Source organism: Stegodyphus dumicola, chromosome X1 (assembly GCF_044657685.1).
Source record: "Stegodyphus dumicola isolate Sdum_Otavi_A_Nest chromosome X1, ASM4465768v1".
Taxonomy (NCBI): Eukaryota; Metazoa; Arthropoda; class Arachnida; order Araneae; family Eresidae; genus Stegodyphus; species Stegodyphus dumicola.
The window spans coordinates 104,118,698-104,145,581 of NC_140780.1; the positions used below are offsets into that span (position 1 = coordinate 104,118,698).

Sequence of the window (26,884 nt, forward strand, 5' to 3'; positions counted from 1 at the left end):
GTTCCTTAATTTAATCGGGTTGGATCCGGCTTATTATTTTTTGCAGACTTTTAGAGCAATTTCATAAAAGTAAGCTTGAACTTTCGATTATGTCAAATAGAATTTCCGATATTTACTAATATGTAAAGGATCTACGAAGCAAAAGTATGTTTCGAAGTCCATTAAACAGAAAGTGGAATTGCTGCAAAAAATGGATAAAGGCATATACTTTGATTATCTAATCATTCCGAAATATGTTTATCAATTTCATGCTGCTCTGCGGGGGGAGGGAAACGACACAGCGCTCAATGAATTGAAAGTTGATATGTCAGCACTATCCTTATCTTCAGGGCAGATGTTTTTATTTTATTTGGCTTATAATTCCTTACTAAATGTAGTATTTCATCTCGATGTACTCCGTCTTTGATATGATTTAAATCAAGTTCCTCGTCATTATAATTCGCTTCCGATAGTGAAGAATGTGACACAGAGGTTATTGAAAATGAAAAAATTTCGATTGACAAATTAGTCAGTATTCTCGACACAGCAATTATAAGACTTGAACAGCGGAACTTTGTAACTAAACAAGAAATTATGTCTGTTTAATAGAATTAAAGAGAAAGTATTATCGCCTGAAATGAAGCAACTTAAACAACTTACATTGAAATAAATGTTTAATAAAGTAAACAAATAAATATTAAGTTTTTTCTTTTTGTAAATTTTGATACCCTTTAGATCATAATTGTTCTTTATTTCATAAATTACTGTTTCATATTTTTAATTTTATAATTTCTGCATGCCATCCTACCAGATTTAAATTGATGATCTATAATCCAGAAAAATCAATAATCCGGAATCGCCGAAGTCCCGACGAGTCCGGATTAACGACTTTTGACTGTAGTATTTATGGGTAATATATTAACTGGTTTTTAACTTGAATCATTTATATTAATTTTTATGCTGCCTAGATTGAAGCTTTTATTAGGCTTCTTATAACCACTGGTTTTTCTTTGGGGGGGGTCAATATTATTTCTGCATTTTTAGAGATACACAGGATGTCCCAAACATTTCAGTAATGTCATCATGTCCACATGTATTGGCTACAAGAAGTATGTTTTTTCCTTATAATGCAGTTATATTTTGTGTCATACTGTATTCAACACCGGAAATTGAAGAAAAGAGGATGTAAATCATACACAAGCTAAATTGGCTTTAAAAATTCAAGTAGTTCATTTGCTCGTAATAGATTGCTTCAGAAAAGAATAAATCACAAAATAATATTAGTGTGTTTATCATACAGTTTAGGTTAATCATAATTTAATCACAGTATACTGTCATCCTTATCACACAGAATATTTCAGTTGACCAAACGGACAAATTGTTGAACTAATCTGTCATATAATTTAAGTGGTACTACCATTCCACAGCGTAGAATTTGTTAAAAGTTAATACTTTACTGAAGTGAAACATTTGTATTTATATATAATTATATATATAAATACAAATGCATTTTATAATCAAGTATATGTGTGAATGCATATTTATATATTATTATAAAAGAGTAAAGAAATTAAAGTAATTTTTCTCATTTCACAACTCTGAAAACGGAATTCTCGTATGAATTGAAAATATGCATTCATCAATTTCAGCATTGTCTGTTTGCACCATAGAAATCCACACAAGTCTTTTTGAGGAAAGCTGCTTTTTATTTATTTACCTTAAGCATATGAAGGGAATGTTAAAACTTTTTTTTTTCTTTTTAATATCTTCAACTACCTTTTAAGAGAGGTCTAATTCTTTCAGCTGAAATTTCATAACCCAAATATTAAATTTTGGAACAACAAAAACACTTTTTGTAGTAGTTATACATAAACTATAGTCACTTAACCTTCTAAAAAGTGCTCAGAGTGTAACTTTTCATCAGGAGAAAGAAATTCAAACAGGCCAAATGGAGTTACAGTGGCAGTTTTTGAAACGTCAGCTTTGTGCACTAGAATTTGTTGAAAAGCTCATAAGTCTGTGGATGAAAAAGTTTTCTTATAGTGAACCACAGTTAGTGAGAAATGGTAGAGGATAGAGATCTGAGATGACAATATCATTAAGGGCCATGTACTCTCCACTTGGTCTCCACTCACCCGATTTCTTGGAGGTGAGATTCAGAGGACTGGTTCAACAACTTGTCTGCAGAGACTTTGTTGCTGCATGAACTCGAATTTCGCTTTTGCTGCTTTCAATTTTTCAGATGAGAATCTTCTAGCCCTGTTGGTAAGAGGAGCTTCTTTGGTTTCTGTAAAATGTTCAAATGTTGTCATTCTTAATTTTATTATTGACAGGTGTTGGTCGTAAGACATCAGGAAATTGTTTAAGAATAGCTTCATAGTAATTTTCTACTGTATTTCTACTGATGTATCAACACGATAGCAGGGGGTACCAATAGAGGATAAGGACATGATGCCATCAATTAATTTGTGATTTTTATTGTTAACCAAAAGGTGAAAAATGAGACAAGAAGGCTATAACTGTTGTTATTTTATTGATATCAGCAATCACAAAAGGCCAATCAAATACTTTTTTCAGTCATAAATCTAATTTTAGCAGCTTTTGTCCATAACTTAATTTTGGTTTCGTTTGCACCAAAGAGTTGGTGTTGGATGATCTTGGCACAGATTTTTTCCTTGCAGTAATCTACTGGTGACTTATGAAGCTGAAGAGGTCTAAGAAGAAAAGTTCACTCACTATATCAGTAGCCAAAGAAAATAAGTTTGCCAAGTGAACTATTTTTGACGTAAACTGAAAAAAAGCGCCACATAAATTATTTAATTTCTCCGTAAATTTCGCACCAAATTTTACAAAATTTGATATCTAGGCATAATTTGAGTCGTAGAATCGAAATATGTAAAAAAATTGGTATGTTATTTCATAAAAAGTCCGATTTTGTGTCAAAATACCTATGTTAGAATAGTGCTATATATAAATCTAATATATATCCTAAGTCGCACTTTCGAGACATGAAGAACAGAAGATATAGAACTGTCCCCCCTTTTTTTACGCAGTATACATTTTTTTCTGATAAATACTGCTCTTTTCCAAAGGCGATCATCATGGGAAAATCCGTAGGTGATGGTGGCTTTTAGCGCATACAGTTTAAGGCTGAATGGCAAAAAAATTGTTTCTGAATAATGAAACCGAATTTTAAATTCCTAGCTTATGTCTTATGAAAAATAGCATCTGTGCATTAAATATAATGTACTGTCGTTTTGATATCTTCCCCAAAGGACCTGCTTTGAAAATAACCAATATTTTTTTAGAATATAAACAAGTATTTGTAATGAATGTCTCTAAAATTACTACCCCTGCAGCAGTCCAGCATCATCTGAAACTATGAATGGTTGGCATAGAGATGCATTATTATATAATTAAAATAATCTCATATTTTCTAAATGAATTTTCATAAATTATTCCTCCCAAACGTTAAAATGATGCAAAACGCTAATTCAAGCGCCGCTTCACGAAAAGAACAATGAATAGCCGTGCCGCTGTCAATGTGTTAAGGACCCCATGACCAGTAGTTGCTGGTTAAAATTAACTTGAAATGGGTACCCTGATATCTGATCTATATATGCATCTTAAGAAAAAAGTAATGCTCCAGCTTTGGAAATGACTTACTGTGGAATACGAAGTTTAACTCGGAATAATCTTTTTTAGAATTAATAAAACTACTGTGTGGAACTTCAGTAAACTGAATCAGATTAGAAGTCTCATACACAGATTATATATGTATATATTTTTTTAAAAAGTGTGATCAGTAAGTGATGAATTAAGTATGAAATAAGAGAAGTGTGATGTTATATGCCTAATTGAAAACAGAACATAAAAAAAAATTGATGAAATTAATGTGCTAAGCAAAAAGAATGAAGATAACTTTTTAAAGACTTATTTTGGTATCCACACTCATTTTCCATACTTATCACAATGGTTACTTTAAATTGTGTGTAGAAACAATTGCTAAGTTATAAGGTATTCCCCTCACCTTCTTAGCATGCCTTTGTTGTGTAGTGGTCAGCACACTCTGCGTATTCGAGGGGTCTGTGGTTCGAGTCTGGCCAAGGGCATTGCTCATTTTTCATCTCTCCTGCTTCAAAAATACCTAATGTCTCTACAGTGGCGCATGAACTAAAAAAGGTGGTGGATGATGATACTTTACCACCAGGATTTGGGATTGATTCCCCTCTTGTCCAGTCGCCCTTTAAAAGGGGAAGTATATAAGGTATTTTGCTTAGCATGGCTTTGTGGTGTAGTGATCAGCACACTCGGCGCATATTCGAGAGGTCCGTGATTCGAGTCTCGGCGAGGGCTTTGCTAATTTTTCATCTCTCCTTCTTCAAAAATACCTAATGTCTCTACAAGGTGATAGACAAATGACCATTGAGTATGATTTATTGTAAATGCTTTTTCTTAATTTTATTATTGGTAGAATTGTATGGTTGCTGAAAAAAGTCATTTTCATTGCTGACTGGAATGACACTGCACTGGAATGTTCTATAAAAACCATATTTCCTTTAATGTTGCAAAATTTAGATCTCACATTCACATCAAAAGTGAAACTTCACGTTTTTGTTTGAGGGCAGTTTATTTTATAATAAATATTTATCTAAAAGTCATGTAACATATATCTGCTATATGATTAAGATATTTTTAGGAGGTTCCTTATTTATTATATTTATGAAAATTAGCAGTTCATATTTTGAGCAAACAGATGATTTTGCTGTACAGCAATTAGCAAAATCATGTTTGATAAATGCTTTTATGTAGAAAATGACATACCACCACCAACAAAAAAATGCAGAAATTCACTAAGTGGTTTAATGCACATTATAAGATAGAGAGATAAGTGGAATGACACATTTTCACAATTAATATGGAAAAATATCTGTTTTTAGAAAATAATATTCTAAGTTTTCTTTGTCAAATATCTTAATAGACAATTTCATCTTGTGCTTCCCATTGTACACTTGTGAAAGAAACTGCCTTGATTTAGATATAGTTAAAGCATTCTTTGGAAATTAGTATTTATTTTATTCCCAACTATGAAAGGAACTTATGATTATTAGGGTATTTTCATGTAGCATATTATTGCGAGCTATGGATTCATCAAGACCGTGAAAAATCTGGCCAAAACTTGTCAGTTGCAATCAATGTCTGAACTAATATTTTATTTCATAAATTTTAAGTTTTATTGCTAAATTCAGTTATTGTTCAGGACTGATTTTAACCTTTCAAGTTTTTCATTTAAGTAACATATTAACACAGAAAAATTTTTAGCATCATTTTCAGATGCCAGTATTATTTCTTCTAAATCAGCTGCAATTTATTGCTTTTGAACAAAGTACTTGAACGTTTAAATTTTTCCATTATTTTATAAACTTTGCTGCTAATTCTTGACAAAAATATGTTTCAAAATAATGCTGAAGTTTTTTTTCTCATTTTGTGTTTGGGTCTGAGAGTTTTCAGTTATTGACATATTCCCCTTGAAAAAAAGGTAAATCCACATCACTGATGTAATTTTTACTTCAGATGCATATATCTAGCACTGAATTATAGTAACATTTAGCTGTTATTTTTATGAATTACCTGTTTTTTATTGTGCTCTATTTAACGCTTCTTACTCAGCACAATGGCTTCACTAAAAATTCCAAGCATTTATAACATTATGCAGTGAATGGCCGCATTTGGATTTGGTATGTGGAGCATATAGCAAGATTCGGGTTTTTGATTTATAGATATTCAGTCATTTTCTGTTGTGAATTTCTGTTGTCATTTCTGTTGTCATTTCTGTTGTGTAATGCACTTCATATTAGTAATGAAACTAAACTTTACATACAATTTTCATGAAAAGTATCATTATGCAGAATATTCCATAACACCCCAAGCTGAGACTGTTTTCTTTCATCTAGGCTTCTGGCGGAGAGAGAAATATTTTGTCAGATGTTGACTTTTTTCTGCAAGTGTGGTATCTGCGATATTCTCAAAATTGAAATTTTAAGAGTTGCTGTTATTTTTCTTGTTTTGGTGGTCCGCTATTTTTAAGTATTGTCAAGTTTTTCTACGTGGTGGTTTAATGTGTTTTGTTATTGTGTTAATGTTACAGAAAAATCTATGACAAAATTTAATGATCTTTGGTTAAAAAAGATTTTTTTTCATGTCTTTGAAATCATATTTATGTTTTGTTTTTAAGTAGCTTGTATAACTATAGATTTTATTGAAGGTGTTTATACAGCAGGTACTCCTAAAAGGATACCTTTTCTTAAGAAAGGAGCAAGTGATGAAAGTATGCTCGATACGGATGATGAGTTTTGGGATAGTACCTCAACTCCATCTCCTGGACCTGCATCAAGAGTTGAATATAAGGTAATTAATTGTTTTTTTTAATTTAGATTAAGTGCATATTGAGTTTTTTTAAATCTATCTTCATATATGCTTTTTACTGAATTTCTTGTTTGTATCAATCTGCATTTAGTCTATAAATCTGATCTTTAATTAGAAACTGACAAAAAATACATTTAAAATGTAGCTTCTTTCAGGCTGATATTTGAAAGTGTCAGTTTGAAAACTTGTCTTCCTAATTCATATACCTGTGTCATAACGGCTTGATTAACATCATCTTTTATAGAAATGCTTCTTGAAATCCTATGAAAGAACTTCGGATTAAATTTTTTGTTCCTCTCTCTCTTTTTTTTTTTTTTTTTAATCAAAATTTTTGATGGAAATTAGACAATAAAACCTTTTTCAAAGTTGAAATCTGAAATAAATCTTAAAGTTTTTATTTAAACCAATCCATTGAAGGGATGAGAGGTGTCATGTTGCTGGCTTAAATTGAATACATTGTTTGTATCGAAAAACCAAGGCAATAAAGGTTTGTTTTCTGCATGTAAAATGCATTTCACCACTTAACTGCAAGCTTAACCCCTTGACATTTGAATAAAGTTGAGATATAAATTCCATATGCTTGCAGTTTTGTTCAAAGTGTAAAGACATGGCAGTGAAAACAAGAACATTTTTTTTCTCAAAATTAATGGGCAGTTAAACCTCAGCTTAGGGATTCTCGTGGGCTTTATGCATATTATTGTTAAATTAAAGATGCATTTTATTTCAACTTTAAACCAGATAGAAATATTAGAAACTCATTATATTTTTTTGCTCTTACCAGTTACCTAACTATTTTATATTTTAAAAACACAGAAGAAATATTACTTTTTTAAAAATCTTAATGCAGCTATGCTTGTTTCAAATTTTACAGCAGAGCTGACCATTCTTTAATAAATATTAACACTTACTCGCTTATGTTTAAACACCATCAAGGGAAAAATGGAGGGAGGGCTACTCTGAAGCCCTATTTGCTCTTAAGTAGAGGTAACTTTATTACATATTTCACCTATTCCATCATTGCTTTGAAAATAGGATATTTTTGGCATTTATTTTGTGTTGCCATAAATTTTTTCATTTGTTTGATACTTACAAATTTTAACTTGTTAATAGTAATTTATAGCATTAGAAACACACATAATAGTCACAGTGAATGAAATGTTGAGAACTTTTAATTCAGAGGAAAATGCCATGCTATAATGTTAGATAACATTAATCTGTGAAACTTCATTGTTAGATTGAGGAAGTTTTGTTAAATCTGTGGTATTGTGATTTTTGTATTTCTGAATGTTGTGAAATTGAGCTTCATTAAATCGAGGTTGAGTTTTTATAAAATTAATTTTTAATATATGTAACTTTGGAAAAGTTAAAGATTGTAACAAAAGTGTCAATAAGCATAACAACAGTTGACATACACTAATTGAAAAGTTTTAAGACTGACTGTTATTCGGAATCAGAGGATTCTGTTGACCTAACATTTTTTTTCCAATCTTTTATTTCTGTTTGTACTGTTTACAGCATTTTATGATTGATTATAAAATATGAAAAGACTTGTGTTGAGATATCCTTTTTAGCACTGTGAGAATGCATGCTTTTCTTCATCTAGAGATCTTTATCATTTAGACACAGTTGTCTTCTGAGCTACATGAATACATGGTATGGAGAATTTTTTTATCTTATCAAATCAGACACTTCTACTGATGTCATAACAGTAACATGTGGCCAGCCATTTTCATGTAAAAAAAAAAAATATTGAGTAAGTCCAGCCCTTCTTCCTGATGACTGTCCGAAAATGGGTTTTCAATGTGTCTGGATGATAGTCACTTGCCCATGGAAGTGCTGACATGCATTGGCACAGGAAAGGCCTACTAGAATGCTCTTGAACAATCACTTGTATATTAGCATACTTGAAGTGATAAAGTAATGAAACACAACTTAGTATTTCATCACCATACATGTTCTGTAACATTTTAAAAATACTTTAGTCTTCTTACCCAGTTTAACAAAAAATTTAGTCATACCTTTGCTCTATGCTCACAGAGATGTTTTTCTTCCCTGTCGCTACAAAAATGTACTGGGTGCTTCCACTTGTTGTAAATAAAGTATGAAACCATGGCTATCCAACTGCAGTTTCAGACATATGAAGTGAATTAGGTACCTTGAATAGTCCGGTACAAAATTATAAAATTTAATATCGGAAAGTGATGTAGAATCAATCTTAAAAGTTTTCAATCTGTCCTTGTATATATATATACTAATAATTTTGAAGTGAATGAATTTCCAAAAATATGAAAAAAAAAATGGGTCATAGGTTTCTTTGCTGGATAATTTAACATTGCATGTAGTATCACACTACACAAGGCGTCTTTTAGCAGAATGCATTATGTTTGTGTTTATTGTAATGTATTCTGAAAAGTCTGTTTAGTTTTTGTCATGCAGTCTAGTTAGTTCACTGATTAAAGCAGGTGTGCAAGTATTTTTATTTTACTCATATAATATAATGAAGCTGAGCATTTTACATGATTTTGGTTCTTCCATTTTTTATAACTTTCTTTGCCATATGTTTCCATATCATTATCACTTGAAGTTAAATCACAATCTTTTGTGATCTACTAATTTATATTAACTATGATTCACCATCTGCAACTATCCCTTTCATATAAAAATATTTCATCAATGTTTCACTGGATAATCTTTTACAGTTTATTGTTTTCATTTCATAATTGGCATTAATTTCATTGCTTATTGCTGTGGTTACAACAAAAGACTTAATTATAGAGGGAAATAAGTGGAAATAATAAGAATAAAGAATTAGCAGCCAAAATACTTCTAGATGTTTGCTCAAAGCAAGATTCTTTAAGTTTTCCCCTTCCCTGCAAATTTTATGTCATTTCAGACATGGCATTATCTACTTGGACATGACAGGCTGTGTTATTTAATGGCAGTTATTTATTTCAAGTTTCACAATGACCCTACACATTCCTATAAAACCACATGTTATTATTCTGTACATGTTAGCATATAAGAATAGCAAGATAGATAAAATTTTTTAAAGTGTTAAAACGAGAATTTTTTTAAACCTAACTTAATAGATTTTTAAATTTGCTTGCTTTATTATTCCTCTAAAAAAAAAAAAAAAAACGAGCATGCTATAAAAACTGTTAAAAATTCCTGAAATTTTCAAAGGATTAGATTATTCAGATACGTGTATGTGAATTTACTCTATGAATGTAAAAACTCTTGGCATAATGTAGAGACTTTCCTTTTTCCCATGTAAATTATTTTTGCATGTTAAGGTTGTACATGGAAGATAAAAATAAAATTAAAACTAACAGAAACAGTATCTTTAAAAAAAGATGTCCATAGCACTTAAAAACATTAGACTTTTTTACCTGTACTTGTAAATTTTCTGTCTAGTGATTTGCTAGAACAGACTTATTATTCCAGTTTATGTCATAAAATAAAAAAGCTGAATCTTTATTTCAAACTTTTTGTATGGTTATTGAATTAATTAAAAATTACTCATAGCCAATGAATTAAAAACTGCTGTAATCTATTAAAAATAAACTATTTATAAGCTATTAAGGATGCCCGGTCAAAATAATATGTTTCAATGAAATGCATTTTGATTCAAATAATTGAGTTTTAAGTTATTTTAATATTGTTTCTGATACCTCTCAAGTTAAGATCTGTTTAAATCTAGAATATTCTTTCATATTCAATTCCAAATTGAATTCTTTTTACCTTCCAGATAGGAAATATAGGAACATTTACGGATGCTGATATACCATTGAAATACTGTGCTAGACTTCTTTGTTCATCATTTTTATTAAGTGGAACGCCTGGTTCCTGTATACCAGATAAACATGTTCGAATCAGTGTAAAATCTCTTGCATTGGCTTGTCTTAGTAGTATTCTCTCCTTCTATCCTAAAGGATTTTTCCTGCCGCTTAATGTAGTGCAATTGAGTGGAGGAGATATGACAGTTAAAGGTAATTATCACTTAGTAATTATTAGAAGTAGAATTTTTATGGTGTTGATGGACTTCATGATTATGGTTAATCTAATATATGCTAGTGTTATATAGCATTCTGATATTTAGGAATTTTTTAACCTCTCTCACAAAGGACATGCACAAAGGATCAAAAAGGATCTCTCTCAAAAGATCTTGGTGGTTTAGCGATTTCTTTCATGCTCTGCATAATTATAAAGATCTTATCTGGAAATATGCAAATCAAGCCTAAATTTTTAAGTAACATCCATATTATTCAAGTTTCAACATTTGCTGCAACCAGTTATAACCTGGTTTCCAACATATGGCTCTTCATAAAAGTAGAATGCAATTTGAGTCTAGCTGGTAACCGTGCTGTTTCTAATCTGTGTGATAGTTCATTTAGCATTTTCTTATTTTTATGAAAACATGTTTATAAAGCTTTTTAAAGGGAATAATGTAAAAAAAAGGTGTAACACAAAGTTTTTTTTAAAATACAACCGGTTGTTTCCCCTTTGTTGTACTTTTTTGCAAATTTATTTAAATTGATAAATGATATTTATTGTAACGATGCTCGCAGTATTAAAGTCTGGCATTGATTAAATAGTATGTTATTGCATTTCAAATTCTTTTCTTTACAACTTTTCTGTAAATATTGTAAGTTAAAGCACAATATTAACCCTTTTGCCGTCCTCTCCTATCCGCGAAAATTTCTCCTCAGTGACCCTTTGTTTTTCGCAGCATGTAATGTTGTTTTCTCTGTATATACTTAACTTTCCATACATAACATAGTGGATGAATGTAAATGAATACTAAGTAAAATTATAAGGAAATAAAGCATAATGGAAAAGTAATAATATCTCTGCTTATTTCTAACAGCAAGATTAATTTGATAACATCTGATCCAGCCGATCTACTCCTCTCATTTTGTTGTAGTAATCTTTTACAGTTATTGGTTTTTTTACAGTTCTTTTGTGTGTTTCAACATAAATCATAGAGTTATTATGGACTGTACTCATCAAATTTATATCCTTCTTGTTTTTCCAATTCACAACCTCATTTTTTCTCTTTTTCTGCTGAGTAGACGTTGAAGATCTCTCACTGACTTGTATCTTATGTAAAATGGCATGAATATTCATAAAACTGTGGGGGGGGGAATTCAATTAGAAATAGAATGCCTGATTAGTACTGCCCTCTAGGAAGTATTAGAACAAACAAAAATAAAAACTAAAACAAATAAACATTTAGAAAGCATTTTAAACGTTTAAAAGTTTTAAAATGTAGAGCAATGCTTGAAGCGCATTATGGCCACCCTGCAGAAGTTTCACTTGAACATGCTAGACGCATTACGGACGACAGAGAGGTTAATATTCATAGACGTGTTTCTTATATATCTTTGCAATTTTGGATAGACCCTCATTTTCCTCCTCTATATTTTTATATTTCACAAATACAAATTATCAATAAAATTTTTAATTCTTATAAATTATTATTTATTCAATATGCATGATGGTAGTATTTTATATTTTGAATGTTCTGATAATAAATATTGTGCAAAGTTTAAATAAATTTGTGGAAAAGTACAAATAAGAATAAATAAGACGTAATTTTTCTACAGAATTGTGTTATTGCATTATAGTTTGTATATAAATTCCTTTAAAATATTTTTTATGAATAAATTCTTTTCAAAATCAAATAATTTTGAAAGATCAGAACTCTTATGGGTTGAATTTGATTAGCAGACTTATTTCAGGCACTATATGTTACCACTGAAGATAAAGTTCGTGTAGCAAATGGAGTAATAAAAAGAATGTTACTTAGAAGTTCAGTCTTGATTTTTATGTGTAATTCCAAATAATCTTTTTATCTATTTATATTTTTGAACTCCAGCCTCGTTCATTGAAGTGCACTCTGGGAATGCTTATTTCCACAATGCACGCAGGATGTTTCCAATCATATTCAGTGCATACATGTTTCGTAATTATGTAGAATTTGTGTGAAATTGGTGACCTTAGGGTAGGCACTCCATTTGTCAGCTGTCAACAAAATTCTGAACTCTGCCATCTGCATTTCAAGCACTTAACTGAATCTTGTTGAATAAATGTGCATGATATTTTGCAGCAGCTTCCTTCATAAACATAATTGTGTGTACCTGCAAAAACTCTTTAATTATTAAAGTACTAAAGTACTGTTCAACAAATTTCTTAGAAATTCAAATGAAGAGTGGAGGACAACTCAGAAAAATGAGTTTTGATATGCTTTTAGGTTATCATTTGGCAGCTGCTGCAAAAGCATTCAAAAATCAAAAATGCATTTTTTTATTCCACATTTGAATAAATTTTCCTTAATAATGAAATTATTAAATTAACAGCTGTGATAAACTGAAAAACAAAATGTATATATGCTGTCTAAAAACAGAAACATTCAGACAGTTATAGCATCTTAAAAAATATTAGAAATTAGCTAATGCAGTTTCTTAAAGAAGTTATATATTTATTATTACAGGGGAAAGTTAAAATATGAAACAAAACTGAGACAAATGGCATCTACTGTAAATTGAATAAATAACAACAATACTATGTGAATTTAGTTTTAAAAAATCAGCAAGATATAGTTATATATTTAAATAATAAAAAATATGTCAGTCATAAAATAAGTGACAAAAGTATTACATAAGCATATAAGAGTGCAGATGTCATATGTGACTAACATGCAAATAATGCAATGCCATTTCAAGATGGTTTACATATATTTTCAAAAAGCCCACATTAATATATTATTGCAAATTGGTGCAATCAGCTTACAAGACATTATAGGGGAACATAATTCAAATGCGTATAATAAAGCAAACTTAGAAGTTATGATGGCATAGAACATTGAATATATTAGAAGCAGTCAGAATTTTGATACTTGTTGGTCTGTATCAAAAAGCGAACTTGGCAGCTGTGCCAGATTAAATATTCATCTTTATTTTAATTGACATTTTCAGCCACAATTCACTTGCCACTCTAATCATGCCTGTTCAAGAACATTTAGATTTTGAATGCTGATGTGAGGAAGAGAGCGGTGAGGCAATGACTTAGCGAGAACAGAAGTAGAAGCAAAAGTGCTCAGTTAATCCAATATGATAGCTTATTAAGGGAAAGTTTCGTTTTAAGTTCTGAATTAGCTACGTCATCAAGTTGTATGTATAGATTGATCTCGAAATGGAACAGTCCAGAAAAAGTCATTACTATTTTAAAATAGAGAGGGGGAATTAAAGGCTATTACTAGTTTAAATTATGACTTTGATTTTTACGCGTACATTTCCCTCCCCTTCAAAGAGAAAAAGGCTTGGCAACTGAATAGCCTTTATGATATAAAGTGCTAAAACATTAGCAAATGAAGAGAAATAATTTTTTAAATACAGATCTTGAAAAATACAGATAATAAAATTTTATCCAAAATAGTTGTTTAAATAATTGAAAAATATAAACTTTGCTAATATTTTTGTCCTTTGTAAATTTTCATTCCAAAAGTCTATTCCACATAATCGCATTTTTTCAGGGAAGGCCTTTCAAAACATTATACACAATATCACAATTATAAAATTTTCATACACCCGTTACTTCTTTCGAATAATCACAACAAATTTTAAAAATTTCATAGCGTAACTAATTTTCATTATTATAACTTACATTTTAACATCATAAATTTTATAATGGTATTACTGAAATATGGTTTTTACTGTTATTATTAAATTTCTTATTTTCTTATTTTACACGGAACTTGAAGACCTCACATCTTTCTCCAAATACAAATGTGTCCATCTGTTGGGCAAATTCAATAAACCGAATGGTGCATTAATTCAACAGTGGTTAAGAGCTGCTCTGGTAGTTACTTATAAAGTCCTCTGTTCCTTACTGATAAGTGTTCTATGGGGGCCTATGTGATAAGTGGCCTTAAGATAACTGGCCTATGGGAACTGCACTGAAACATTCCTTTGTACATAAAAAATTAAACCCACACTCCATTACATATATAGAATAAAAATAATAAATAGGTATGAAAAAATTATAAGGTGTGAGCCTTCAAAGTTTATATTGTATGTGGAGAATAAAAAAAAAATTACACAGAGCTAATAATTATTCTTGTATTTCTGAACCGGTACTCCCTCAACATACTCTACATTCAATTATAACATAATTACATAATTATAACATAATTATAACATAATTATAACAGCCATATATCATAACTTGAAATTACTTTTCACTTACCCATTACACTTTTTAATTGCATTACATGTATTCAATTTCATTATAAATTTTCAGTTTTAAAATTATTAATATTTTCAATATTTCCAATAATGGTTGAAAGTCATACTTTTTATATTTTAGTTATTATTACTCAGAATTCCTTTCTTTATCATTTTGAATGTTCATATTCAAAATTGTTTAATTTGCATTCTATATTTAACTCATTCTCAGAATAATTATAAAATTCTGAACATTAAATATTTGAAACACATTACAATTTAATAAAAATGTTAAAATTCTTTCTTAATTATTTAAAAATAGTTAATTAACTAATTTAAAAATAGTTATTTTAATTTATATTTCTAATACCATAAGATTATCATTTTCATTTTCGTAGTGCTGTGTATTTTAAATTCAGTATGATGAAATGTTATCAACTTGCAATTCAATTACAATATATTCTGAAACTGCAGTACAAAAAATTCTACTAGATGGATAAATCTACTGGATGGATTAATGTAAAGAACAATTAATAAGCTTTTCCAAAATGGCTAAATCAAAGCCATAAAATTTTAATTTTAATTGAAGGCATCATGCTAAGCTGAAAACTCATACCTCTTTTATCAATTTTGTATTACTGAAAGAAGCACAGTTTATTCTTTCGAAGACATCTCAGCTAATTTATATCTGAAACTGAAGTTGACAAAAAACATCCAACTTCATCATTGAAATCACTATTATAAACATTCGGATGGAATTTTTAAGAACTAGTTTACCAGAGTAAAATGATGATAGAATTTTTTTTCCTTCACATTTCTAAATATGGCCATTGAGTATCTTATTATGTGAGAATTTGAATAAATCGTCAAAATATTATTCAGCCACAAAATAAATTTTAGCCATGAGGAAGAGCTAAACAGAATGGCTTGAATGTAGAATTTATTGACTATTCACATTACTTTGAAGATCAATGCATCCATTTTGCAAATTTATTTAGTGTTGAAGAATGGAACATTAATTTCATTGTGATACACAAAATGCTTTGCTAAGACAAATGAATTTTTCTATTGGCGTGCCCGTACTTACAAGGAGCATTAATTTAATCTTGATACACAGAAAATTTTTGCTGTGGCAAATGCATTTTTTCATTGGTGTACCCGCACTTACGACGCCCTGTCCGACTCATTTTAATAAAGCAAACTTAGCAGTATTGATGGCATAGAACGTAGAATGTTGAATACGTGATGAACGTCAAGAATTTTTATTCTTGTTGGTTGATACTAAAAACAAACTTAGCAGCCGAGGCAGAATAAATATTTATCTTTATTTCACTTGAAATTTGCAGCCATAGCTCACTTGGCACTCTAATCATGCCTGTTCAAGAATGTTTACATTTTGAATACTTTTGCAACAGGAAGAGAGTAGTGAGGCAATGTATTAGCGAGAACAGAAGTAGAAGCAAAAGTGTGCAGTGAAGCAGAAGCAAAAGCCTTTATCTGGCTTGACTTGGATAGTTGTTTTTAGTACAATACAGTACAAAGTCTGTAATCCAGATGTCTATTATCCGCAATGATCTATAACCTGGACCTCAAAGCCACAAACGGTTTTTTTTTTTGTATGCTTTACTTATGCGTGTTTAATGTATAACGGATGGTATAAACTTCGCTAAAATTATCTTTACGCGTGTTTAATGTATAACGGATGGTATAAACTTCGCTAAAATTATCTTTACAGATTCTAAGGCATTTCAGTTAATGTTGCAGATTGCGTTGTTCCTTAATCTTCTAATTGGATCCAGCTTATTATTTTTTGCAGACTGTTAGAGCAACTTTATAAAAGTTAAGCTTGAACTTTCGCTTATGTCAAAAAGAGTTTCCAATTTTGGAGCTGCCAAAGGAGCTACAAAGTGAAAGCATGTTTCGATGACCAGATGACCATCAAACAAAAAGTGGAATTGCTGCAAAAAATAGATAAAGGCATGTCTGTCTCAAATTTATTGCAAGGAGTATGACATTGGAAAGTCAACTGTATATGACATAAGCAAAAAGAAAAAGGAACTTTTTGAATTTTTTGTGGATTGCAACACCCCTGTTTGCAATAAATAACAGAAAAAGTGTTCGTTATGCTAAAAGTGACGGTCATGACAATTGAATTGACATGATGATTGAATGGGTCAGACAGCATCGCAGCGAGGGGGTGCCATTGACGGTTCCGATGCTAATGGTTCAAGCCAAAATATTTCATGAAGAAATGAACTTTAACACTGAGTGCACATATTCGACAGGTTAGTTAACCAAACTAAAAAATTGCCATGGTATAAGACAATTAAAAATTTCAGGTGAAAAAGGCTTCAGCTGATATCGAAGCTGCTGAACAATTTGCAGATGAATTCGTTGAACTCATTACTAGTGAACAATTATCTCCAGAAGAAATTTACAACGCTGATGAAACTGATCTTTTCTGGTAATTGTACTGTGAAATACCTTGACAAACTCTACAGAAAAGGCTCCAACTGGTGTCAAAGATTCCAAAGCGAGACTAACAATTTTAGTGTGCGCAAATGCTGCAGGAACGCACAAGTGCAAACTTTTCATAATCAGAAAATGTGCACGACCTTGAGCATTTAATCCTTTGACACGTGCGATATTATTTTTATAATTTTTTTAACTAAAAACTCTAGAAATTGAATATTACGATCCTAGAGACAAATAATATATGAATTTTAAAAAATATACTCTTGCCCATTGTTCTGTGGGTGGTGGTCGCACTGTGAAACCACCGCTCATCTAGGACCTTGAAACTTACTGATGTAGTAGGGAAAAAAACTTAACCATTTTCCGCGCGCGTTTCCAATAAATGATGAAATTTACAGATTTTAAAAAAATGTATGTAAGAATTGCATATTTCTTTTACATTATTTTACAAAGTAAATCGTCAGAAAAAATTTAAAAATAAACATTTATGTAATTTTTCTGTAGCACTGAAAATATAAGTACCTACATAATAAGGACATTTGGATAAATGGACTAAAAAACTCAATAAAATAAGGATAAAAAAGAACTCTTTTTTTTTTTTTTTTTTTTTTTTAAATTCAAAGAAATATTTTTTTTGTGACACTGTTCAAAGCATGTTTTGTCTCTTTTGTACATGCATGGACCCACATTGCACATTTCGCACATAATCTTGTTCTATGAGGTTTCTTCCTTGTGCTACAAAATGTACACTGCCTGGATTTAAATTTCACTGGTATATGTCCTGCGTTATTTAGCTTCTTTTCATCTGGCACATGAAATTTGTGGTTTTTTTATGTTAATGGGGGGGGGTTGGTCTTTTTGCCTTTGTGCAGATCGTTCGTTTCCCATTTATACTTATTTTATTCGTATTTCATCCCAAAATATTCAGAAAATATTTTTAATTAAGACCTTTTTACTAGGCAGGTGTATGTATTGTTTAGTAATAAAATCACTCTGTGGTTTCAAAGTTCTTTATATATATCCGGGTAAAAATAAACATTCCTATTTGAAAAGCAAGCGAATGCCATTGAGAAGCGAATGCCAGTGGTTTCAAGGCACGACCACCGAGCCTCTAGAGGATTGTAAGCATTGTGACACAATGCTCTAGATGCGCAGTGGTCGCACCCTGAAACCACATAGCAAATGCCATACATATAGAGGGGTTTTATATATATATGCAGTTTAATTACTGCAATTTTTTTATTGCTTATGATAGAAATCATGATGTGCGATGACTAACTTTTGAAACTTAAAGTTGTTTATATTAATAAAAGGAGGTTATTTTGCCCCATCGAAAACGAATTTTAAAAGGCATCCAATCTTGAGTATTAATACCTAAAACATATATGATTCTACATCATTTTGTGTTATTTAGATGTAAAAGATTAGTAATCAATTCATTTTCACTCAAAAATTTCGGAAAAAAGATGAAAAAAAATTGGAAAATGTTGGTTTCAGGGCTCGAGCACCGCGCGTCAAAGGGTTAAAGGAATAACAGTTTTCCCCATTATATATCGTGCAAATAAAAGAGTATGGATGACACAAGCATTGATGAATGATTGGTGTGAAAATTATTTTATACCCAATTCTCGGCGACATTTGAATTCGTTTGGTTTACCTGATGACTCAAAAATAGTCCCTATTGTTGACAATTGTTCGTCGCATACTTCACTTAAAATTTTAGTGAAAGATAATGTATCCATATTATTCTTCTCTCCAAATTGTACGTCTATCATTCAGGCTATGGATATGGGAATAGTGCACGCGCTGGAATGTAAATAGAAAGTAGCAAGCGGCGCGCAATGAACTGGAAGTTGATCTGTCAGCGCTATCGTTATCTTCAGGGCAGATGTTTTTATTTTATTCGGCTTATAATTCCTTACTAAATGTAGTATTTCATCTCGATATACTCCGTCTTTGATATGTTTTAAATAAAATTCCTCGTCATTATAAATATCACGAATACAAATCAAATAGTTTTCTGGTTGCAATTTTCTAATTTTGGCTATGCGTAATGTATGCTTTACGCATGCGCGCGTTGAAAGAAATTTTTAATAAAGTAAACAAATAAATATTAAGCTTCTTTTTTTTTGTAAATTTGGATACCCTTTAGATCATAATTGCTCATTATTTTATAAATTACGGTTTCATATTTTTAATTTTATAATTTCTGCATGCCATCTTACCAGATTTAAACTGATGATCTATAATCCGGAAAAATCTATAATCCGGAATCGCCGAAGTCCCGACGAGTCCGGATTAAAGACTTTTGACTGTATTAGCTGCTTGTGCTGGCTAGTTTATGGAGACCTACCTGTATTTTTTGCAGCTTATTAAGAGAACATTTTGATTTAAGTTCCAAATTAGCTATGTCATCAGAGTAGTTATCTCGTATGTATGGTTCGATCTAGAAATAATACAGTCCAGGTAAAGGTGCATTATTATTTTAAGAATAGATAGGGGGAATTAGGAGTCTACTGCTAGTTAAAATTATAATTTTGATTTACATATTTTTTATCTTACATACATATATTAGTAGAACCAGCTTTACCATTAGGTAATTATTGGGATTATCTTAAGGAGCCTGGATATGGTCATACCTATCTTATTCATAAACACAGGCAAGATAGATCATTAAATCTTCTCATTTTGAAAATTCTAGTGAAGTGTTGCTCATTTGGTAAGGGTGATCAAGAGTTATAAATCTACAATGGCACTTCGTATTGCAACTATCTCCTGAAGATGACCACCTCTGAAACTGACCCGTATTCATGGAAAACTTTGGCAACAATTGTGGCAAACAATGGTACTTATAATCACCATTAGTCATGGTATTTAAGTTGACCACCCTTGTAGAAGACCAAACTCATTTTAAGTAGGTTTTTTTACTGTATATAATATACAGAGACAATATAAGGGAGTGCCTAAATTTTCTTTGCAGAGGGACATCAGATAATCTGAGCTACCCACATGCAACTGAGTAGTTAACTTGCTGAACACTGGTAACTCAACGTGGGTTTGATTCCAGGTGAATGGGGCGGCTACAAGGGTGTTTTCATAGGTTTTTTCTTTGTGTAATGTGGATGCAAACCAGTTTTCCTGAGAAAGTCCTCCGCAGAGGCATTCCTCTTCTTAGGCAGGTCGTTCTTAGGTCTTTGCTATAATCAAATAAACGAAATCAAACCTAATCTTGTGTTGAGTTTGTCATTGTAATGCATTTCACTGATGCGAATGATATGACTTAACAATAGAAAATTTGTTAGGAGCTTCAGTAGAAAATTAACATACAAACCAAGACTTTGGTGCAATTTACAACATGTGCTGTTATGTAACGTTCCTTGCATATTTTGCAGGTAAAAATGAGCATTTTAGATATCGAGAAGTAGTGTACAGATTTGAGTGCATGTGCAAGTTCTGCAGTAGTGAATTCTGATTTTATTTTACCATGAGAGATTTCTGTTGTATTTCCATATCTGAGAGCATCCTGTGATATTGAAGAATAGCTATTAATTACTATCTATGTGAAAAAGCCTTCAAATGGCTTGCCTTGGCTGGTTGTTTTTAGTACAATATGATAGCTATGAGTCATTCTTATGACTTGCAGTGCTGAATATTAGCTGCTTGTGCTGGCTAGTTTGTGGAGACCTGCCTCTCAAGATGTATTTTTGTACATGTTTGTGGTCATTCACAGTGGTGTATGTTGCTGTGCGAGAAGTGTTTTTCATTCATTATGTGCCCTGCCATTAGACACTGCATGGAAAGGTAGGGATGCCCAGTGGATGACTAAGAAAAACTGACTTATATCCAAATTAGATATGGCAAAAACAATGAAAATGGCCATGCAGCTAGTCCATTTGCCAAACATGAATCCCCGAGCAAACGACCAGTGTTCAGCAGCTTTTACTGCTTGGCCACAAGTGGTGTTGTAATGTAATACTTTCTTGATTTTTCCACATCAGTTGATAAAATTTCAATTCAACCTTTTTTTTTTTTTATTACTTAGTCCCATATTAAACTGTAACATTAGTATTTCAGGTTTCTTTTTAAGTAGATTTAGTAATAGATGAATAAATCTAAGTTACTAAATTCATAGCTCTTATAAAGTATGATATAAGGAAAAATGAGGAAGAATTTATAGGCTTTTGTATGCTTTGATGAAGATGTTTGATGAAGTAAATTTGCTGAAATGAAGTGGAAGCTGTCAGCATGTATTTGATCAAGCAGAATGTGTTTAAGTAGACTATATTAGTGTCATGAAATTGAAAAATCCTTCAGTGTTTTAATCTCGTAATATGCAATTTTTACAGATGGGGTGTATATTTGAAAGGAAATGCCACTAGTACCATGTATAGTTTGGAACCTCATAAATCTTTTCTGAAACTCTCAGCTGTATGATAACCTCATTGTATCAAGAAAGCTTTTAATCTTTACTATGAAAACTTCGGTGTTAAATTTTGGATTTAATATTAACATGAATATTTCAACCAGTGCAATATAACTGCTCTATTAACACTTAAATATTTTTGTAGCATATATATATGGTAAATTGTATTGCGTTAGACTCAATCAGAAGATCATTAGAAAGGCCTGAGAATCATAAAACTTCAGCCAATATTTAAAACGTATTTTATTTAGCATTTAAAAAAGTGGAAAACACATCTTGCAAAAGGCTGAATATTCAAACATGAGCCAATGTCTGACTTCTGCCACAAACAAGGAAAAAAAGATGAGAAGTAAGTAGTAAGTCTCAGCAAAAAAAAAAAATTAAAAAGTTTAAGTTTTTATTCTCATGCTGTGGCGAGAACATATGCATATTGCACAGCAAAGATGAATGCTGCCACTCACTGCAATGAGTATTTCTGCCATAGTACTCCCTCCTCCACATGCCAGAGCCTCAAGGTTTCAGAGATATGTTGGGTTAAACTTGAGCATTCTGCCAGAACAAGTAGTATACACTAGTGGTGTTTGGTTGTCTGGCACAGCTATCAATTATGGTGCCCGAAGGAATTATTGTAAGAGTCTGCTCAGGAACGGAATGTGATATACTGGAATTTCTGAAACTAAAAATGTTGGTTTCAGGCGATCAGCGCCATTCACTGATTCCTTTCCCTTAATGAGAAATGTAAAATCTTTATTAAACTTTTTTCTTACTTTAAATGGGTCATCATACGGTCGAGTAAGTAGTGGTTTCAGTGTATCATGCCTCACAAGCACATGAGTGCATGACTAAAAAGCAGGGTGCTCAAAATACTTATTGTTAATTTGAGCTGATGTGGGTACTGGTGACATTTCTTTCATTGCCTCGTACGATTTCTGTACAAATGAAATCGGGTCAGTAGAATTTGAAACCTGGGTGGGTTGCAAAATCTCTGCGAGAAGGTGAATGGTAATTCCATAGACCATCTCTGATCAGGTTCCAGTCAGATCTTTGTATGTTGATCAAAGATCATGAAGTACAGTTGGAAGACTCACCATCCATTGGACGTTATTATGAAAAATCAATGCCTGTTTTAGTGAACAGTGAAATCTCTCAAGTAATCCATTCACTGCATGGTAGTATGGAATTAGTACAGGTTTGGTGAACACCAAGAAATTTATTAAGAGTAATGAGCATGCATAACTCAAATTGATCAGGGCCAACAATTTTAGTTATGATGGGATGATGATGGGAACTCCAAACTTGGCAATCCAGTGGGTGAAAACCATTTGAGTGACAGTTTCTGCTGAAATATCTTTCATTGATATTGCTTCCGGCCACTGGGAGAATTGGTCAGTGAGGTTTAAAAAGGTAAGAGTATCCGACTGGACTGCAATGGACTATGAGTCTGACATTTAACTTTGGACTTCTGGCTGTTGATGTAAGCACTAGTCCATGTAACACAATCCTTTAAGACAAAAGGCCAAACAAAACAAGAAAGAATCAGTCTTTTGTTTTTACCTGGATAAAAAAATCCATTGAGAGAATCTAATACTGCTGTCCAGAGTTGGCTTTTAACAAAAGGACATATCTTGTAACCACTTGCAGACCAATATATATTTAGCCCAAAAGACTATTCCATCTTTTGTAGTTTTGATGATCTACTTTCAGTGGACAACAGATGATTCACTTTGGGATTTTCTTCTGAGGCACTACAGCTTATGTTTCGATTCTTAAGCATTGTAATAGATAAAAATTCTTTGCAAAAAATTGCTGGTTGGCTGAAGGTCTGGATATTGGATGTCTGGATTTAGGACATTTTAGTATAGCTCTTTCATAAACATATTTAACCCTTTGATGCGACGATATTACTTTTATAATTTTTTAAAACTAAAATCTCTAGAAATTGAATATTATGATCCTAGACACAAATGATTTATGAATTTAAAAAAATCTACTCTTGCCCATTGATCTGTGGGTGATGGTCGCACTGTGAAAACAGCGCGTGTCTAGGACTTTGAAACTTACTGATGTAGTAGGGGGAAAACTTCCCTTTTTCCATGCGCATTTCCAATAAATGATGGAATTTGTGAATTTAAAAACAAATGTATGTAACAATTTCATTATATATAAAATTTGTACATTATTTTACGAAGTAAATCGTCCGAAAAAATTAAGAAAAAAACATTTATGCAATTTTTCTAGCAGTGAAAACATATGAACCTACATAATAAGGATGTTTGGATAAATGGATTAAAAAACTCGGTAAGTAAGGATTGGGAAAAAAAACTGAGTGTTTTTTTGAAATGTGAAAGAACAAATTTTTTTGTGATGCTATTGAAAGCATGTTTTGTCGTTTTGGTACATGCAAAGACCACATTGCAGGTTTCGTACATGTATCTTGTTCTATGAGGTTATTAAGTATAAATAAGTATACAGTGAGTATACTGGAGTGCTGCTACGATTCTTTGAAATCGTAACATCGGGAAATTGTTTGAAGCTCTTGGAAAAATCGTCATTTCAATATAGCAAAAGCTAGAGTTGTAAAAGTTAAAAACTTGAAAACTATATGTGTTTTCTGAATAATGAAGATTAAAACAAAATGTTAAAAGGGGCACAATTTTATGTTCATTTTGAACATTCATTAAATTTTTTAAACTGTACCATTAAAAATATTGTAATGTACCACCAGTGGTACATGTACCACAGTTTGAGAACCAGTGTGCTTCTGAATTCCCCCTTCTGAAATTGCTACAAATTTATTTTATTTTTTATATTATTTTGTACTGATTGTTGTCAGTATGTTAATTCTTGTTTGTGTTTTATAGGTAGAATCAGTTACTTAGTTGGAAATTTTTTAATAGATTTGATAAATCTTCATTAAAAAAATTATAGTATTTGTAATTTGCAAAGTTTCAATGGACTATCAAGTGAAGTCCCATGAAAGATAGTTTGTTAATGGCTCAAGATCAGTGTTAAGAAATGCAAGGATTTGCTTCAAATTCTAGCCTTAATTAATGCATGAGTAGTTGGATAATGTAGTTACATGTGGAAAGTGGAACATATTGAGTATTTGCAGTTTGCAAATTGTGAGAAATAACTTGTGATTGAGAAAATAGAAGCACAGGTCTGTAAAGACCCAAAAGTAGCCAAAAACCTCATATCAAATATCTAAAAATGGTTTAAAGACACTGGTGATGTCTACAGACAAGAAGATCAGATCAGATCAGATCATTAGTTGCATTGGTACAGTTGGTAATAACATCCTCTTTATGGACTGGAATGCTTTCCCAGCCATTCTGGGTTAGTAACCAGTTATCTTTAAAGCAAGAGAATATAGCAGATGGAGGAGCTCACATTTTCTCAGGATATAAATCTTATAAAACTTGTGGGATGCACTAAAACACGATTTTGTATCACTGCAGCCTCCACCTAGTACTTTTCGGAAGCTACAAGGCACTATTAATCAAGCATAAACTTGCTGTACAATTTACTGCAAGAATTTCTCAACTCTGCAACACAGAGCATGGAAATGTGATGTGTGTATTTTGATCAGAGTTGATCATAGGCTGTATTAATTTTTTTTATGTGTCTTCAAACAGTAGCAACACTAACTTTACACTTTCCCACTTTATATCTCATTGCCTATGTTTTATTAAAATTAATTTTTTTAAAGACATGACAAAATAAACATCTTCTGTAAATTCCATGTTCTTAGCTGTAAAACTCTTCAAGTTACATGCATTTTTATAATTGCTGCATTAATTTTTCTGATCAGTGTGCTGTTTCTTATTTTTTATTTCTCACTTGATTTTTTTTAAATGATTGATTTTTTACTGATTTAAGTGAACTTCATGTCATTGCTACATTTGTGTATTTGTTATTATAATAACTATTTTGAAAAAATGATGTATTTGCTGCCTTTTCCAATAGAGGAGCAATATATCTGGGATGTAATTTTATATGCAACTCATTGTGACCCTCATATTAGAGGTCAAACAGCTGTTATGATTGGTCATTTTCTCCTACATTCATCACAAGAAACTGGTGGATGGTGGTCTAAGTGGCTTTCTAATCAGAGTGTGACAGGTATGTATTTTTTCTTCATTGTGTAATTTATAATTTTATATTTAATTATTTCTTTAATTTTTAGACGAAATGGTTAAGTCTGATACGCTCTAAGGTAATATATTTTTGCATTTTTATTGTTTAGATTTAGGTCATAAATGGGAAGTATTAAATTTTATTGTAAAGCCTGGTTGATTGGGGCTTAAATTTACATTTACCACTGTGAAAATTATTAGGTATGTTGATCATTTATTAAAATGCCAAATACTTCAGATAAAAGATTCTCAAAAGTTCATAATTATTTAGCATGTGTATAATTATTCAGTACGTGTTCCCAAGTTGTTTTAGGAATTTCCCTTTCTTTCTTTGTTTAACTATAATTTCATTGCTTTCAATCTCATCATTGTGCCTGTTGTTAGCAGACCCCCCCCCCAAGCCTCTGTTAGCACTTCCTCTGTGATAGTCTAATATGCCATGTTAATGTCACTGTCTGTTTTTGCTGTAGAAAGAGACTCATGTCTTTGCAAGAGAAGTAGTTGAGAAGCAAAGCATTGAGCTGAATACATTACATTGCCTGTGCTTCAGATTAGTTAAGCAGGAAAATACAAATAACTCTCACTGGGTGCTGTTCTGTAGTGTAATACTATGATGTAAATTTGTTCATTTTAATTGCTTATGTTTTAAACTTGTATTATATTTTAGTAGTATTGCAGTGAAGGGTGTAAAAAGTTAAAAAGAATTATGTGTATAAATATGAGTTATAACCAATTCTTCCATTTATGTAAAGTAGCAGTTCTTTTTCTGCTGTGTTTAATTTTAGTATGCATTTTATGTTTATTAAGTATATGGAGGGCAGTAAAAGGCTATAGACTTAACCCTTAACTGGCAAGGTAATATCCGAGATGCGACGGAAAAAAAATGAGACTAAGTGTGTAGCTAGAAACAAAGTGGAGTTGGCCATAACTGTTTTGGTGAAATGATGCCATACACCTCCTCTATCCTTGCACCGAGTTTCTACTTAACCGACCACGCCAGTGGGGAGAAATGTCTAATGTAAAAACCGAAGAGCGAATCAACAAGTTTCTTGTGAAACTTTAGAAATCAGCCGCAGAGGAAACATTTCAAATGTTAAGCAAGGCTGATGGAAATGAAACATTGTCTCATGCACGTGTGTTTGAATGGCAGAAGCAGTTTTCAAGGGGAAGGGACGGCGTGGAAGATGAGGAACATGCTGGGTGCCAAGACTGTTAATCAA

The 26,884-nt window shown here is 31.6% G+C and overlaps 1 protein-coding gene across 3 annotated transcripts in view; it reads left to right on the forward strand.

Moving 5' to 3' along the window:
- htt (huntingtin) overlaps positions 1-26,884 on the forward strand; it is a 595,026-nt gene that overhangs the window by 150,094 nt on the left and 418,048 nt on the right. The window contains exons 11-13 of one of the 3 annotated variants that reach the window (XM_085807902.1): positions 6,245-6,387; positions 10,154-10,394; positions 25,495-25,650. In XM_085807902.1, coding sequence (XP_085664028.1) covers positions 6,245-6,387; positions 10,154-10,394; positions 25,495-25,650 — 540 coding nt within the window. The remainder of the gene's footprint in view (positions 1-6,244; positions 6,388-10,153; positions 10,395-25,494; positions 25,651-26,884) is intronic. The other 2 variants (XM_085807903.1, XM_085807904.1) reach the window with 2 other exon arrangements.